Source organism: Phocoena phocoena, chromosome 18, assembly GCF_963924675.1.
Source record: "Phocoena phocoena chromosome 18, mPhoPho1.1, whole genome shotgun sequence".
NCBI classification, from domain to species: Eukaryota; Metazoa; Chordata; class Mammalia; order Artiodactyla; family Phocoenidae; genus Phocoena; species Phocoena phocoena.
This window is the reverse complement of record NC_089236.1, coordinates 32,429,796-32,448,575: the sequence shown is the minus strand read 5'-3', so window position 1 is coordinate 32,448,575 and position 18,780 is coordinate 32,429,796. Positions and strand designations below refer to the sequence as shown.

Here is an 18,780-nt window from a genome sequence, read left to right as displayed (position 1 = left end):
CCTCAAACTGACAGTAGGAGGCAGTAGTTTACTAGCCTGAACTCTCTATGGTAATGCCAATGACTTGTGCCAAATTTTTTTTTTACTCATTTTCTAGAAATACAAGAAACCAAAATCTTAGAAGTAGTTTAAGATTTCATAATGAAACTTGGTACCATTAATACAGTACATAATAATGCTGCTGGGCTATGAATAGAACAATCAAAAAAGGCAGGTGTTTCAGCCTTAATAGTGGCGCCTCTGTGCACCTGGTCCCAATGTAGGTCCTGTTCCAATTTGAATAGGAGAGTGACGAGAAATAAAGGTCAATCTCATTTTGGAAAGAAGGAGAGTCACATTTAATATGTTAGATCCTTCTAGTTTTCACTGATTTACTAAAATGTCTACAGAACTATGAAGTAAAAATAGAAGAGTCTGAATGGTAACCTGGTCTCCCTATGCCTTGGGGGCTAGATAAACATATGTCAAAACAGAGATAGTAGAAACAGTAGGTATGTCATTATAGCAATCAATTTCATGATTGCATTTTGAATCTTTAGCCATTGTCTGTTTTACCATTCACAGAAGCCACGTAAATCCAAATTACCTAGGAATGTACAACTGTGTCTTCCTTTCTGTATAAAACAAAATCACAGTGAAATGCTAAATTTTGGAATATTGCATTCTTTCATTTGATTGTTTTTCATGTAGCTAAAAAAGTAATGTTTGAAAAGCATTTTACTTCTGTAATAACTGATTCCATTCATACGTTATCTTTCACTTATTGACCTAATCTCAATAAGGTATGTATTTTGGGATTTTTTTTTTTCCTCAGTATTAGGGTTATATTTATATCTGCAATTTATTTCCCTATGTAATTCAAACAGCACATATTTATTTGGTAACTAATTATGATTATTATACAACCTGTGACCATAGAATGAAGGTAAGATTACTAGTCTGAATTACACAGGGAAATAAATTGCTGATATAAATGCATCCCTGATACTGAGGAGAAAAGTTCCAATGTGCATATCCATATAAGGTTGGGGCCTGTGATCTTGATATTACTTATTTATGCTTTAGCCCTGTGAACCATACATCCCTATATGGTGTCTTATAACAAATTATAGAAGTATTTTTAGTAAATATGGGGAAATGAACAATATTAATTTCCACTAGGATATGAATTATTCCAATTTGAATGTCTAACTAAAGTTTAAAAAATTATAATTCCTAAATTATTTTTAATAATAATTATTAGCTATCAGTACAAAATCCAACTGAGATTGTTACCCATCACTGGAATATCTGACTCAAAAATTTATAGGTATGAGCACTGTAGGAACTCCAGGTTACTGTGCTACCAATATAGTAGCCAATAGTCATATGTGGCTCTTGAGCTCTCGAAATGTGGCTAGTTTGAATTAAGATGATCTCTAAGTGTACAATACATATTTGATTTTGAAGGCTTAGTACAAGAAAAAAGTTAAAGATTTCATTAATACATTTTTTATTTTGCTTACATATTGAAATAATAGTTGAAATTTGGTTAAGTAAAATATATTGTTAAAATTAGTTACACCTGATTTTCTTTCCCAATATTTAATGTGACTACTAGAAAATTTTAAGTAGCTTATGTAGCCCGCTTTCCTGACACTCATATTTCTATTGGACAGAGCTATTCTAGACTCAAGGCTAGGTCCTCAAGAGGCCAGAAAGCACAAAAATATACATTAAATAAAAATGACATGTAATCAGTTTGTTATTCAGGGAATGTTATTCTGAAGTGTTTTCTTTGGGAAGGATTAATATGAAACAAGGTGGTAAAATTATGCCATGCTTAGGTTCAGTCACTCAAGAAATTATGTTTTAAACACTCATTATAAAGCAGGCACTATTCTAAGTACTGTTTTATTCTAAGTGAATAAAACAAAGATTTTTGCCTTTGTGGAGCTTACATTCTAACAAGTTAGATCAGAATTAGATGGATATGAGTTTGTTTTTCTTGCTCCTTGAACATATTACTATCTCCTGGATATAGGTAGTGACATTTATATTTAGTGACAGGCTGGAGAGAAGTAAGGGAATGTTTCTATATATAAAGTCATACATAAAATTATTTCATTTAAAATCATCTTCATTACAAATGTATCCCAGGATTGAATTCTCTAATGAATAAAACCAGATAGTTTTAAGCAGCTTTTATTAGGCTGAAAATCAACTTCAAGTTTTTTCTTTTTTTTTTAATTGTTCAATTTTATTTTATTTATTTTTTTATAGCAGGTTCTTATTAGTCATCAATTTTATACACATCAGTGTATACATGTCAATCCCAATCGCCCAATTCAGAACACCACCATCCCCACCCCACCGCAGTTTTCCCCCCTTGGTGTCCATACGTTTGTTCTCTACATCTGCATCTCAACTTCTGCCCTGCAAACCAGTTCGTCTGTACCATTTTTCTAGGTTCCACATACATGCGTTAATATACGACATTTGTTTTTCTCTTTCTGATTTACTTCATTCTGTATGACAGTCTCTAGATCCAGCCATGTCTCAACAAATGACCCAATTTCGTTCCTTTTTACGGCTGAGTAATATTCCATTGTATATATGCACCACAGCTTCTTTAATCATTCATCTGTTGATGGGCATTTAGGTTGCTTCCAAGACCTGGCTATTGTAAATAGTGCTGCAATGAACATTGGGGTGCATGTGTCTTTTTGAACTATGGTTTTCTCTGGGTATATGCCCAGTAATGGGATTGCTGGATCGTATGGTAATTCTATTTTTAGGTTTTTAAGGAACATCCATACTCTTCTCCAGAGTGGCTGTATCAATTTGCATTCCCACCAACAGTGCAAGAGGGTTCCCTTTTCTCCACACCCTCTCCAGCATTTGTTCTTTGTAGATTTTCTGATGATGCCCATTCTAACTGGTGTGAGGTGATACTTCATTGTAGTTTTGATTTGCATTTCTCTAATAATTAGTGATGTTGAGCAGCTTTTCATGTGCTTCTCGGCCATCTGTATGTCTTCTTTGGAGAAATGCCTATTTAGGTCTTCTGCCCAGTTTTGGATTGGGTTGTTTGTTTCTTTAATATTGAGCTGCAGGAGCTGTTTATATATTTTGGAGATTAATCCTTTGCCTGTTGATTCGTTTGCAAATATTTTCTCCCATTTTGAGGGTTGTCTTTTCGTCTTGTTTATGGTTTCCTTTGTTGTGCAAAGGCTTTGAAGTTTCATTAGGTCCCATTTGTTTATTTTTGTTTTTATTTCCATTACTCTAGGAGGTGGATCAAAAAAGGTCTTGCTGTGATTTATGTCAAAGAGTGTTCTTCTATGTTTTCCTCTAAGAGTTTTATAGTGTCTGGTTTTACATTTAGGTCTCGAATCCATTTTGAGTTTATTTTTGTGTATGGTGTTAGGGAGTGTTCTAATTTCATTCTTTTACATGTAGCTGTCCAGTATTCCCATCACTACTTATTGAAGAGATGTCTTTTCTCCATTGTATATCCTTGCCTCCTTTTCCATAGATTAGTTCACCATAGGTGCTTGGGTTTGTCTCTGGGCTTTCTATCTTGTTCCATTGATCTATGTTTCTGTTTTTGTGCCAGTACCATATTGTCTTGATTACTGTAGCTTTGTAGTATAGTCTGAAGTCAGGGAGTCTGATTCCTCCTGCTCCTTTTTTTTCCCTCAAGACTGCTTTGGCTATTCGGGGTCTTTTGTGTCTCCATACAAATTTTAAGATTTTTTGTTCTACTTCTGTAAAAAATGCCATTGGTAATTTGATAGGGATTGCATTGAATCTCTAGATTGCTTTGGGTAGTATAGTCATTTTCACAATATTGATTCTTCCAATACAAGAACATGGTATATGTCTCCATCTGTTGGTACCATCTTTAATTTCTTTCAACAGTGTCTTATAGTTTTCTGCATACAGGTCTTTTTTTCTCCCTAGTTAGGTTTATTCCTAGGTATTTTATTCTTTCTGTTGCAGTGGTAAATGAGAGTGTTTCCTTAATTTATCTTTCACATTTTTCATCAGCATATAGGAATGCAAGAGATTGCTGTGCAATGATTTTGTATCCTGCAGCTTTACCAAATTCATTGATTAGCTCTAGTAGTTTTCTGGTGGCATCTTTAGGATTCTCTATGTATAGTATCATGTCATGTGCAAACAGTTACAGTTTTACTTCTTCTTGTCTAATTTGCATTCCTTTTATTTCTCTTTCTTCTCTGATTGCCATGGCTAGGACTTCCAAAACTATGTTGAATAATAGTGGTGAGAGTGGACATCCTTGTCTTCTTCCTGATCTTAGAAGAAATGGTTTCAGTTTTTCACCATTGAGAATGATGTTTGCTGTGGGTTTGTTGTATATGGCCTTTATTATGTTGAGGTAGGTTCCCCCTATGCCCACTTTCTGTAGAGTTTTTGTCATAAATTGGTGTTGAATTTTGTCAAAAGCTTTTTCTGCATCTATTGAGATGATTATATGGTTTTTTTTTTTTTTTTTTTTTTTTAAACATCTTTATTGGGGTATAATTGCTTTACAATGGTGTGTTAGTTTCTGCTTTACAACAAAGTGAATCAGCTATACATATGATCATATGGTTTTAATTCTTCAATTTGTTAATATGATATATCACATTGATTGATTTGCATATACTGAAGAATGCTTGCATCCCTGGGATAAATACCACTTGATCATGGTGTATGAGCCTTTTAATGTGTTGTTGGATTCTGTTTGCTAGTATTTTGTTGAGGACTTTTGCATCTTTATTCATCATGATATTGGTCTGTAATTTTCTTTTTTTGTAGTCTCTTTGTCTGGCTTTGGTATCAGGCTGATGGTGGCCTCGTAGAATGAATTTGGGAGTGTTCCTTCCTCTGCAATTTTTTGGAAGAGTTTGAGAAGGATGAGTCCTAGCTCTTCTCTAAATGTTTGATAGAATTCTCCTGTGAAGCCATCTGGTCCTAGACTTTTGTTCGTTGGAAGATTTTTAATCACAGTTTCAATTTCATTGCTTGTGTTTGGTCTGTTCATATTTTCTACTTTTTTCTGGTTCAGTCTTGGAAGGTTATACCTTTCGGAGAATTTGTCCATTTCTTCCAGGTTGTCCATTTTATTGGCAACTGCTTGTAGTAGTCTCTTAGGCTGCTTTGTATTTCTATGGTGTCTGTTGTAACTTCTCCTTTTTCATTTCTAGTTTTATTGATTTGAGTCCTCTTCCTCTTTTTCTTGATGAGTCTGGCTAATGGTTTATCAATTTTGTTTGTCTTCTCAAAGAACCAGCTTTTAGTTTTATTGATCTTTGCTATGGTTTTCTTTGTTTCTATTTCATTTATGATCTTTATGATTTCATCTTTGTGATTTCTCTCCTGCTAACTTTGGGTTTTGTTTGCTCTTCTTTCTCTAGTTCCTTTAGGTGTAAGGTTTAGATTGTTTATTTGAGATTTTCCTTGTTTCTTGAGGTAGGCTTGTATAGCTATCAACTTCCCTCTTAGAACTGCTTTTGCTGCATCACATAGGTTTTGGATTGTCGTGTTTTCATTGTCATTTGTGTCTAGGTATTTTTTGATTTCCTCTTTGATTTCTTCAGTGATCTCTTGGTTATTTAGTAACGTATTGTTCAGCCTCCATGTGTTTGTGTTTTTAATGTTTTCTTTTCCCTGTAATTCATTTCTAATCTCATAGCATTTTGGTCAGAGAAGATGTCTGATATGATTTCAATTTTCTTAAATTTACTGAGCTTGATTTGTGACCCAAGATGTGATCTATCCTGGAGAATGTTTCATGCACACTTGAGAAGAAAGTGTAATCTGCTTTTTTGGGATGAAATGTCCTATAAATATCAATTAAATCTATCTGGTCTATTGTGTCATTTAAAGCTTGTGTTTCTTTATTAATTTTATGTCTGGATGATCTGTCCGTTGGTGTAATTGAGGTGTTAAAGTCCCCCACTATTGCTGTGTTACTGTCGGATTTCCTCTTTTAGAGCTGTTATCCGTTGCCTTATGTATTGAGGTGCTCTTATGTTGGGTGCATACATATTTATAATTGTTATATGTTTTTCTTGGATTGATCCTTTGATCACTATGTAGTGTCCTTCCTTGTCTCTTGTAACATTCTTTATTTTAAAGTCTATTTTATATGATATGAGTATTGCTACTCCAGCTTTCTTTTGATTTCCATTTGCATGGAATATCTTTTTCCATCCCCTCACTTTCCGTCTCTATGTTTACCTAGGTCTGAAGTGGGTCTCTTGTAGACAGCATATATATGGGTCATGTTTTTGTATCCATTCAGCAAGCCTGTGTCTTTTGGTCGGAGCATTTAATACATTCACGTTTAAGGTAATTATCGATATGTATGTTCCTATGAACATTTTCTTAATTGTTTTTGGTTTGTTTTTGTAGGTCCTTTTCTTCTCTTGTGTTTCCCACTTAGAGAAGTTCCTTTAGCATTTTTTGTAGAGCTGGTTTGGTGGTGCTGAATTCTCTTAGCTTTTGCTTGTCTGTAAAGCTTTTGATTTCTCCTTCGAATCTTTATGAGATTCTTGCTGGGTAGAGTAATCTTGGTTGTAGGTTCTTCCCTTTCATCACTTTAAGTATATCATTCCACTCCCTTCTGGCTTGTAGAGTTTCTGCTGAGAAATCAGCTGTTAAACTTATGGAAGTTCCCTTGTATGTTATTCATCACTTTTCCCTTGCTGCTTTCAATAATTTTTCTTTGTCTTTAATTTTTGCCAATTTGATTACTATGTGTCTCGGCATGTTTCTCCTTGGATTTATCCTGCCTGGGACTCGCTGTGCTTCCTGGACTTTGGTGGCTATTTCCTTTCCCATGTTAGGGAAGTTTTCAGCTATAATCCCTTCAAATATTTTCTCGGGTCCTTTCTCTCTCTCTTGTCCTTCTGGGACCCCCATAATGCAAATGTTGTTGCGTTTAATGTTATCCTAGAGGACCCTTAGGCTGTCTTCATTTCTTTTCCTTCTTTTTTCTTTATTCTGTTCCACAGCAGTGAATTCCACCGTTCTGTCTTCCAGGTCACTTATCCGTTCTTCGGCCTCAGTTATTCTGCTATTGATTCCTTCTAGTGTAGTTTTCATTTCAGTTATTGTATTTTTCATCTCTGTTTGTTTGTTCTTTAATTCTTCTAGGTCTTTGTTAATCATTTCTTACATCTTCTCGATCTTTGCCTCCATTCTTTTTCCGAGATCCTGGATCATCTTCACTATCATTGTTCTGAATTCTTTTTCTGGAATGTTGTCTATCTCCACTTCACTTCGTTGTTTTTCTGGGGTTTTATCTTGTTCCTTCATCTGCTACATACCCCTCTGCCTTTAATCTTGTCTTTCTGTGAATGTGGTTTTTGTTCCACAGGCTGCTGGGCTGTAGTTCTTCTTGTTTTTTCTGTCTGCCCCCTGGTGGATGAGGCTGTCTAAGAGGCTTGTGTAAGTTTCCTGATAGGAGGGACTTGTGGTGGGTAGAGCTGGCTCTTGCTCTGGTGGGCAGAGCTCAGTAAAACTTTAATCATCTTGATTGTTGTTGGGTTGGGCTGGGTTCCCTCCCTGTTGGTTGTTTGGCCTGAGGCAACCCAACACTGGAGCCTACCTGGGCTCTTTGGTGGGGCTAATGACAGAGTTGGGAGGGCTCACACCAAGGATTACTTCCCAGAACTTCTGCTGCCAGTGGCCTTGTCCCCACAGTGAGCCACAGCCACCCCCCACCTCTGCAGGAGACCCACCAACACTAGCAGGTAGGTCTGGTTCAGTCTCCCCTGGGGTCATTGATCCCTCCCCTGGGTTCTGATGTGCACACTACTTTGTGTGTGCCCTCCAAGGGTGGAGTCTCTCTTTCCCCCAGTCCTGTCGAAGTCCTGCAGTCAATTCCCACTAGGCTTCAAAGTCTGATTCTCTAGGAATTCCTCCTCCCGTTGCCAGACCCCCAGGTTGGGAAGCCTGACGTGGGGCTCAGAACCTTCACTCCAGTGGGTGGACTTCTGTCATATAAGTGTTCCCCAGTCTATGAGACACCCACCCAGCAGTTATGGGATTTGATTTTACTGTGATTGTGCCCCTTCTACCGTCTCATTGTGGCTTCTCCTTTGTCTTTGGATGCGGGATATCTTTTTTGGTGAGTTCCAGTGTCTTCCTGTCAATGATTGTCTAGCAGTGAGTTGTGATTCTGGTTTTCTCGCAAGAGGGGGTGAGAGCACGTCCTTCTACTCTGCTATCTTGGTTCCTGTCCAACTTCAAGTATTAAGTCTATATGGAAATTTTTTAAAGGTTATATTCAAAAGGATTCTCTGAGCAAATTATTCTTTTGTGTTATAGTACTGGATACACTAGTTGGATTTGTTTTTTTTCTGTAATTTTGAACTACTAAATGAATATGGTTTTGTATGTTCATAGAAATGACAGGACCCTAAATGTTTCAAGGACTCAGCACCTAGCATGGTGTATAAGTACACAGCAGGTTACCTAATGAGTTGACTTAACCATAACTTCAGCTCATGATCTCTGGAGGGACAGTTGAAGAAATTGTGGCTGTTTGGCTTGGCAAAGATGTGGGGAGTGTGATAGCTGTCTTTAAGTATTTGAAGGGCTGGTGAGTGGAAGAGAAATTAGACTCTTAATATAGCCCTAGTGGGAAAATCAGTAGGGCTAGTGACTAAGACTTCAGGGGAACAAACACTAGATAAATGTAAAGTAAAACATTTAATTAGTAGAGGAATATATTGCCTCGTGAGATTGTGAGGCTATGACTGGAGTTCTTCAAACTTAGGCTAGACAGCCACTTGACAGAATGCTGAGTGAATGGAATTCAAGCATTGGATAGGTGGTTCTACCAACTAACTCAGGGCTTTCCAATCCTGAGATTACATGATTCTATATTATATGATTCTATGAAAGTGAAATGGAGTTGAAATAGGATACATTACTCATTCAGAAAAAAAAAATCTGTACATTCGAAATATCTAATAAATATTGAATTAGGAAATATAAAAAGTAAAGAAAAATACTTGAAAGCACACTGTAAGATACTACTTAGAAATGGCTTCAGGATAACAGCTTCCTTCCTGGTCATTAGCACTGGGAATAGGCCTGTCCTCAAACCCCAGAATATAAAGTGCTCTTTACCTTTCACAGTATCTTTTTGCCATGGCCTCGTCATGTGCCCCCAGAGCCATGCATGGAGGAATAAGATTTGGATTGGGTTTCCCAGAAGCAAATATCAAAGTCTGTGTGGCCTTGACAGTTCATGAACTTCTCTAAGCCTCAATTTCCTCACTTATGAAACAGTTGGTAATACCTATATTTTAGTGTTGTTGGAAAAATTTTTAAATAACATGTAAAGGGTTTAATATATAGTATGTGTTCAATAACTGTAATATCAAACCATATCCCTGTGTAACTTTCCTACCTTCTTGTCCTTATAAACCACCAGACCAACCGATTATTTATAATTTATAAATAAATTATTTATTATCTGGTATCTATTAGCTGACAGGCAATTGCATACTTTAGAAACCATTTATTTAATAGCTACTAAGCCACACACTGGTGACCACAAGTGCCTGGTAGCTGAGACAACTGTCAGTGACAGATAGCAGGACTGGTAAACAGATGCTATGATTGGTTTTGGTATGTTAGTATAAAAAGGAAGTTGCTTTGAATGTGAAAGTTTGACTCGAAAATGTGTTGTGTGATTATTGTAGGGAGTTTAGGTGGAAATGCTGAGATAAGCACAGTACCAAAGCTCTCCCATTAGGGCTGGAGATGCAGATGTGGGTGTCTCCTTCCTAGAGGAGATGGTTGAAGTTGTAAGATCTTGGTAAAGAGAATGTAGAAAGGACAGAAATGAGCCACGGATCTAACCATGAGAAATGGCCACACGAAGAGAGGTATCCTTGTGTTTGGGAGGTCTGAGAAGGTAAAGTAAATTAGAGGACTAAGAATGAATCATCAGCAGGTTGAAGAGTAAGCATGGTAAAGGGCCTTGTCATGATGGAAGGTGCTAACCAGGGGTTTGAAGACTTGAGTTTTGTCTCTGGCTCTGCCTGAAAGTTATGTCTGCTGCCTCAACTCTATGTAAAACAAGGTAAATACATCCATGTCACTTATCTCACAGGAGTGTTATAAGAGTAAAATGAGTAGATGTGTGGGGAATTGCTTGCAAGCTATAGCATATCTATGCATAAAGGTAAGGCGATGATACTAATGTTAAGTTATAGATAACATATAATGTATCTGTAATGTAATGACTTATTACATTACAATTACAATTGTACATTACAATTACTTATTACAGCTGGACACCAGCTGTCCAGAGTTAGACCAAACTTTACAAGTCACAGTCCTCTAAAAGACTGCCCTTACTTCATACACTAGCTGCAAGTTTGAGGGCTCCCAAGTCCTCCCACACTTCTGACCAGCTGGGTACAAATTTAGGGGTTTTCACTATCTCCTCAGTTCAGTAATTCACTAGAATGACTCCTAGAATTCAAGAAAATGCTCTACTTACTATTGCAGCTTTGTTGTAGCAAAAGGACACAAGCCAGAACTAGCCAAACAAGTTCCAAACATAAAACTTCTGCTGTCCTCAGGGATATATTACCCTCCACCCCCCAGCGCATCAGTGTGTGACAATATACATCATATTGTCAGTGTGTGATAATAATTATTGCCAACCAAGAAAACTCACCTGATCCTCAGTGCCCATAGTTCGTACTGAGGCTTCATTACTTGGGCATGATTGATAGGCCACATGATTGAACTCAGTCTCCACCTCCCAACCCTCCAGTCACATGATTGGTGTTTCTGATTTGGCCATCCCCCATTCTGAATCACTCATTACCACAAACTAAATAGGGTCCCGTCATGAGTCACCTCATTAGCATAAATTATTAAGCATGGTCTGAGGGGCTCAGGAGTGGGAAAAGACTAGCCAAATTCTTTATTACACACACTCTGAAGTGTTGCAATTGTAAGAGAAAATGAGGCATGGGAAAATTCCATTGAGTTGAGGGATTTTGAGGCTTCTGATAATCTTGTAAGGAGAAGTTTTAACAGAGAGGTATGGCTGAAAGCCAAATTAGAATTTGCTAATAACTGGGTAGAAAGGTGAGAAAAAGGGAAGCAAATATAGAGTGAGACATTCAATTCAGGTAATATATTGCAAATCAGAAAGATAAGCAGTTGACTGGAAGGGTTTGCAATACTATTCCCTTTAGAGAAAAGAGCTGGATTTATCCTGGTTGTCCTGTGCCCAGGAGCCTGCAGCATCTCTAGTTCCTTCTCACACTGTGTCAAATTAGGAAGGCCAGTATAGGAAATTGTAAAATGGCAGCTCTGTCTTTAAATTTTTATTTAAAGGGCAGTGAGATAGACCAAGACTGAATAGAAGTGTATATATGACGAGTTTATGCAAAAAACCTTCTAATTTAATTGTCAGTTATCTCCTTTATTCAGAAATAACTTGCATCTATCATCTCTGTCTTGTCTGTTTTGTAGAATTAGGGGAGTAACTGCTTTGTTTTGTTGTTTCTGTTTCTACATAACTGGTTTCAATAAGAGTTTCTTGGCACTCCTAAAAAATTTTTACTATATACAAAATGCCCTTTTTGCTCTTTTTATCATTTTTATATATTTTCAATACAAAAGATAAAATAAACAGCAAAATGAAGAAAGGGAAGACAATTATTTATAGCATCAGTAAATCAACAGTAAGAAAAACCACAGGGATATGGGCTGCTGGCGGCCAGCACTAACTTCAGTTATTGCATAGATTAAAAACATATATTTGTCACACATTTTACTATCATGTAGACCCAGTAGTGCTTTAAAAATTATATTTATGGGTCATTTTCTTCTCCTGTCAAAGTAATGGCATTGCTGGGGTGAAACAAACAGCTACTTAATAGGTCAAAGTAATAGTTAAGAGCAAAAGGTAAAGAATTGTAAGGAGAGATCAAATTTCGGGAAGACTGAATAGATGCAGTCAATTTAGAACACCAGAGTTCTATATTCTTACTCCTGTCAAAACTGCCACAGCCTCACCATTGACCACAAAAGGCAGGAGTTCAATTTTATATTTCATCTGAGAGTTGGCACTTCTGAGAAGCCAGTGCCCATTAGAACCACAATGTGATGGAGGATCAATACCGACTTAAAGGGAATAATGCCTCTTTCTGAACCATAACTGAGATTTCCTGTAGCAGAGAGGGTTTTCCGCAAGGGCTGTCAGCCAGGGCCTTAGCCTTGCCTTCTTAGCTCAGGAAGCATAACAGCTGTTGGCTGAAATATTTTCTCATTTAGATGCCAAGTTGCATATGTTTATATTTTCGTTTTTGTCAGCAACTTTCCTGGTTCCTATGTCTTTCGTGTTACTTAAGAAACAAGGCACGGGGCTTCCCTGGTGGCGCAGTGGTTGAGAGTCCGCCTGCCGATGCAGGGGACGCGGGTTCGTGCCCCGGTCCAGGAAGATCCCACATGCCGTGGAGCGGCTGCGCCCGTGAGCCATAGCCGCTGAGCCTGCACGTCCGGAGCCTGTGCTCCGCAACGGGAGAGGCCACAGCAGTGAGAGGCCCGTGTACCGCGGGGGGGAAAAAAAAAAAAAAAATGAAACAAGGCACGCACTTCCCTGGTGGCGCAGTGGTTAAGAATCCGCCTGCCAATGCAGGGGACACGGGTTCGACCCCTTGTCTGGGAAGATTCCACATGCCTCAGAGCAACTAAGCCCGTGCGCCACAACTACTGAAGCCTGCGCTCTAGAGCCTGCAAGCCACAAGTACTGAGCCCACGTGCCACCACTACTGAAACCTGCGCGCCTAGAGCCCATGCTCCACAACAAGAGAAGCCACCACAATGAGAAGCCCGTGCACCACAAAGAAGAGGAGCCCCCGCTCGCTGCAACTAGAGAAAGCCTGTGCACAGCAACAAAGACCCAACGCAGCCATAAATAAATTTATTTATTTATTTTTTAAAAAAGAAACAATGCAAAAGTTAGCTCAGGATGGTGGGTTTGGGGGGGTTTTTTGTTTGTTTGTTTTTAGCTTTATTTGTCATCCAAATCTGTAGTCTGCCAAGGTCATATGGGATCCAGCCCCGGATGTGGTTTAAGGCTTTTATTCTCTCCCTCTCTCTCTCTCTCTCTCTCTCTCTCTTTTTTAAGTCTAGTGGGTTCTCTGTATTTGAGAGCCATTCAACTTTTCAACAATTTTCAACTTTTCATTTAATTTCAGGAAAAAGCTGTTGTGGGACTCCAGAATCAATTCTTATAGTAAGAATCATATGAGGAATTAAATTGAAATAAATGAGTTTTCCTATCTTAAAGGAAAACAGCATGTATTCTCACCCTGTTTAATATTTCCACAGGATTCCCTTACTGACCTAGCACTAAGAAAGGCAGCTGGTCCTTGCCCATCTGTACTCCAATCACCAAGGGCCTGGATATTGGCAATAGTCCTAGATAGATCATACTTCTCTTCACAGACATCGATTATAGTGTCTTAAAGGCAAAAACAAAAAACAACCTTGGATTCAATCCATAAAATAATAGCACAAGCTTCCTATCTTTGGAGAGTTAAGCAATCATTCTACTTTGCCTTAATGTTTTTTGTTTCCATTTAAAAATGTGTATTGGTAAGGATTTGACTTGTGGGGAAATAGAAAATGCTTCTCTTTTTATTGACATCCAGCCTTATCTTCCACTGAAAGAGTCCGTGTGTCCAAGTGTGTCATCTTGTATTTGGAACTAATTTCATATAAAAAAGGTTATGAGCCCACTGGCCTCCAATTATAATTTATTTCATACCTCTGAATACCTATATAGAGTTTTCGCCAACTTGCAGGGTTGTGGTATCCCACTGATGTTTGAAGTGAACTATTTATAAACTAAGTGCATGTTTTTGTGTAGAATTTGGGTCTCCAGTTCAACCCACGTGAAACCACCAATAGTGGACTCTCAAAATAATAGTAATGGCAAAAGACACCTGGCCTTGAACCAACATTGTAATAAAATTTCTGTATAAAAATGAACTTGCAACTTGAGAGCTTTCTCTACTTGTAAACATTTTCTCTAGTTTGCAGTGGGACAGGAGATTCATTCTCCAACCCAACTTCATTTGTCATTTTGCAGTTTAGGGTGTGACTTCCTCAGTTCCACAGTTTGGGCCTCCCAAGGCTGGGGACCCAGATGGGGGCTGTTGGGATGCTGAGAGATAAATGTGAGGGCTGGAGTGAAGAAGTGTTATCTAGGAATTTCTAACAGCTATAAGCTCATTCTAAAATAAGCCCCTCACTTTCTTTTTTATTTCTTCAGTGGTCTCAGGAATGACCTCTTTCCATTTCATACTATCTTGTCTATTGCTTCTCATGAAAGATTCTCCACCTAAAACCACAGAAGAGTTACATGCCAGCTTGGTTTTTCTTCTTATCATTTTGTCCCTAAAGCTAGCCCACAACTATCTGGAGTTTTCTCAGTAGGGTGGAAACACTTTTGCCTGCATTGGCCACCCATTGTTATCCACCTAAGGGTCCAAAGAAGTTCAAAGAGCAAACAGTAAAGAAAAACCCAGACTCTGCTGGGCATTTCATCCTTGGATCTGGTATAGGTCGAGTAAAGGAGGACAAAAATATCCAAGTGTGTATACAGGTCTTGTTTTTGGCAACACTAGTTTATTAGTGACCTTGGCGAGAACTGTTTCAGAAGAGTAAAGTGTCAAAAGCATGACTGGAGTGAGTTCAAGAGAAAAATGGGAAGAGAGGAAATGAGACAGTAGTATGGGCAATTCTTCTGAGATGTTTTGCTACAAAGGCAGTCAACAACGGAAGCAGTAAATGGAGCAGGATGTGGAATCAAATAGAGATTTTTTCTCTAAAGATTGAGACTGTTACTACACAGTATTTACATGCTGAGGGGAATGATTGCATGAAGAAGGAAACCTTTACGATGCAGTAGAGAGAGGGCACATCTGCCAGAGGGATGGACAAGCTGGCACCCACCTTGAGGGGTTGGTTGTCCTCAGAGGGGAGCACAGGAGATCCCCAGGAGGGAAGAAGTGGGCGTGCCTGCAATCAGCATATAGGTGTCGGGGGCACAGGAAGCTTATGGGGGTTCTCTTCTGATTGCTTCTATGAGTGAGTGAAATGAGAGTGAAGGAGAACAGGTTGGACGTTTGATGGGAGAGAAGAAGGGCTGAAAGGGTTGTCTAGGAGAATGGACAGTGAGTGCTAGGGAACTGTAGTGAATAAAGGTCGAACTTGAAGTTCGCAGTCAGGAACTTAAGTAATACCAGGAGAGAAAAGGAGTCCATGTGTGACCTTGGAGATACAGTGCTGAGGTAGTTTACATAGGTATACTATCTGCTTTACAAAGTTATTGGGCGTATTAAATTTGTCAGAAAGCATTTTGAAGTATAAGTACAGGATATCGTTATTATGAAACTTAGCTTTGAATTACTTAGCACTTTTTCTTGGCAAAAAGCTTTTTAAATTTCTTTAAGACAGCCTTACTATCTCCAGAGACAGCATTTGGCTTCTGCCACTGATTTACTTAGTAACTAAGTCTAAGCAAATGACTTAACCTCCTTTTGCTTTTTACCTCTCAGTCTATAAAATGACAGTGGCAATGTTTCAAGTGCAACAGATGCTTTAGAAATAAAGGTGCTACATAAATACAAGCTATTAATAGAATGGCATTTCAGCTCTCATGGGTATGGTCACCAGAAAGTCAGAAAGGTCAGAGCATCTGAACAAGCCTTGGGTGGTAGAAGCCTCCCTTGGAAAGCTTGGAGGGAGGTACCTCAAAGGAGGTGTCACCCACATCCTTTCCTTTAGTTCTGGTGGAGATTGATTATTAGAACCTGAGACTCAAAGAGGTGAGATAACTTGTTAGGGCCAAGGGGTTGGATTTCAACCCAGATTTACCTTAAAATCCCATGCTCTTTTCACTTTGCCACATGTGGAATTGGGCTTGATACATTATAGCCAGGGAAGGTATGGAATACTTTACTTATGTATATTACAGACCCATATTTTAGCCAATTTAATCTCTTCTCTGTCGTCAAAAATGTAATGAGAGTCGCCCAGCGGCAGAATAAACTAGCTTGTTGGAGATATCATCATGATGGAGTTGTTTACAAGAAATCAAATGACAAGAAAAGGTAGGAACGTTTTTGGGGAAGGAGCAGTAAGCTGACTAAAAATTTGCACTTAGCTACGATGCAGTTTTCAAACACCTTGGGGCAGGAGAGTGGGTGCTAGAAAATAAATAAATTTGTGCAGTCATGGAAACTGTAGGAATAGAGTGTCAGCTGTGCTTTTTTACTGCAAGCATGATATGTACATTATAAACTATAGAGCATAAACAGCTCTAAGAGAAAGTCACTGAACTGTTAGTAACTTTTGAGTAACAATTGCCCACCTGATAGGGAAGGTGATGATAGGAAAAGTGTATTTATTTTCTTCCAAGAGCTAAAAAGTGATCAGACTTCTAAATCTTGTTGAGATTGTCCAGGAAAGTGTGTAAAATACTCATCCATCATCGGAAGCCCCTGGTCAGGAAATGACAGTGCAGTAAATATCTTCAGCAGTCACCTTTTAATGTACAAGCTGTTTTCGGTTGGAATTTTCAGCACTCACATAAAACACACTGTCATGAGTGACTGCTTCTGCTCCTGTAATCACTATTGGGATAATGGAACATCTCTCTGCAAATAACCAAAAAACTTTAAATGTCATGTCAAGTTTGTTGAAGCCATTTTCAAGCTCTGTTCAAGGTTACATGAATATTGAGGGTGTCTGTTTTTTTTTTTTTAATTTGAGATCTACGAGAGAGATCACTTATAAGGTTGTGCAATGTGAGAGTCAAGTTAATTAAAAGAAAATCTGTTGCTCTTTGGGAAAGTCAATCAGCTAGCACCATTTAGCCGTTAGCTATTAAACCTCTCTCCTCACAGCCTGGATAAGTCCGGATCACTGTCACTTACCAATGAAAGAATATATATGTGTGTATAGGTTATAGGTCTGTATGAATATATGGGTACGTGTTTGGCAAATTATGACATTATTTTGATTTGCTAGGAAGTTTTAACAATTTGCCTGCCAAATTCAGTATTTTTTTTAAAAGAAAGCATTGAATTTTAAAATTCCTATTAGAAACTTTCCTCCTTAGATTTGTTTAAAAAGGAAATTAATCTTTTTATTATTCAAACTAACGCCTGTCTTGGGTCATAGAGTGTGGAAATAAATTCTTTGCCCAATGCATATTTACTGAGCATTCACTGTGCTCCACGGCCATCCTAGGCACCGATGTTACAGCAGTATTTAGAACAATGTCCTTGCTATCTTGGAGCTTACATTCTAGTGAAGAGATAGACAACAGACAAGTAAACAAGTATATGATGTGTCCGGTGGTTATAAGTTCTGTGAAGGGAAAGATGAGTGTAAGAAGATAAGAGAGATGAAAAGGTGAGTGCTATCTTAGATGGATGGTCAGAGACGGCCTCTCTCGATAGCATTTGAGCAGGGACCTAAATGAAATGCAGAGCCAAGCCTTGCTAATAACTGAGTGATGGGCATTTCAGGCACAGAAGAAGTAGGAAATAAGTGTTAATGCTAATGAAATTGTTGTCTATTTATATTTTTTAGCTTATTCTTAACCTCTGTGTGTTTATTTATTTATTTTTTTCCAATTCAGCATTTATTTAAAAATTTTTTTTAATTTATTTACTTTTAAAATTAGTTAATTAATTTTAATTGAAGTATAGTTGATATACAAAATTATATGTTACAGGTGTACAATATACTGATTCACAATTTTTAAAGGTTATATTCCATTTATAGTTATTATAAAATATTGGCTATATTTTCTGTTATGCAATATATCCTTTTAGCTTATTTTATACCTAATAATTTGTACCTCTTAATACTCTACCCCTATATTGCTCCTCCCCACTTCCCTCTCCTCACTGGTAACCCCTAGTTTGTTCTCCATATCCGTGTCTGCTAATGAAATAGTTGTCTATTTATATTTTTTAGCTTATTCTTAACCTCTGCGTGTTTATTTTAAATCTACCTTACTCTTTTGAATATTTTTTAGTTTAGTCTGTCTAAGAGGACTTGTTTGTTGAGAATAATTACTTTAATGTTTCATAATGTGCACAGTGCTTGCTTATCACAGTGATAAGTTTTATGTTTCTTTCTTCCTTACTGTAGAAAATCAGAAGTTGCAGTTGACAGAAGGGTCACATTCACACTACAGTATCAATTGCAGCTCCACAAGGACTGCAGTCACCAAGGAGCTTAATTATAATCTAGACACTCACACGTCTACCGAGAGGATCAAGGCAGCTGAGAAGAAGGAAGCCTGTAATGTAGAAAGCAACAGAAAAAAGGAAATGGAACTTCTTGGCTCTGTTTCTAAAAACGAATCCATTCCCGAAGTTGAAGCCCTGCTGGCAAGATTACGAGCTTTATAAATTAAAGTGGTAAAAATGATTAAGCCAAATATAAAGCCATGCTCTAAGCTATACCACTTGAAAAAATTGCTTCTTATATAAGTGACTTTATATGGTTTTAAATTATGATATATATTAGAAAAATAAAACTCAATACATGATTGCAGTGCTTTTCCTATGTACTTGAGGTCTTGGCTTATTCAAGATTGTAATGGGCTTTAATGCTTTTTTTGTCTCCTGGTGTTCATGTGTTCTGTATTTGGTGGTTGAATTTTCATATAATGCTTTAGAGAGCAGGTAGGTGGCCATGTGTTCAGCAGTGTGTCCT

At 37.9% G+C, this 18,780-nt stretch overlaps 1 protein-coding gene across 4 annotated transcripts in view; it reads left to right on the top strand.

Annotated features, from left to right (window-relative positions):
* The window catches only part of DIAPH3 (diaphanous related formin 3), a 556,147-nt gene extending 537,674 nt beyond the window's left edge, over positions 1-18,473 (top strand). For all 4 annotated transcript variants that reach the window (XM_065896255.1, XM_065896254.1, XM_065896253.1 and 1 more), the window contains one exon: positions 18,211-18,473. In XM_065896255.1, the coding sequence (XP_065752327.1) occupies positions 18,211-18,473 (263 nt within the window). The remainder of the gene's footprint in view (positions 1-18,210) is intronic.
* Positions 18,474-18,780: the final 307 nt, after the last annotated feature.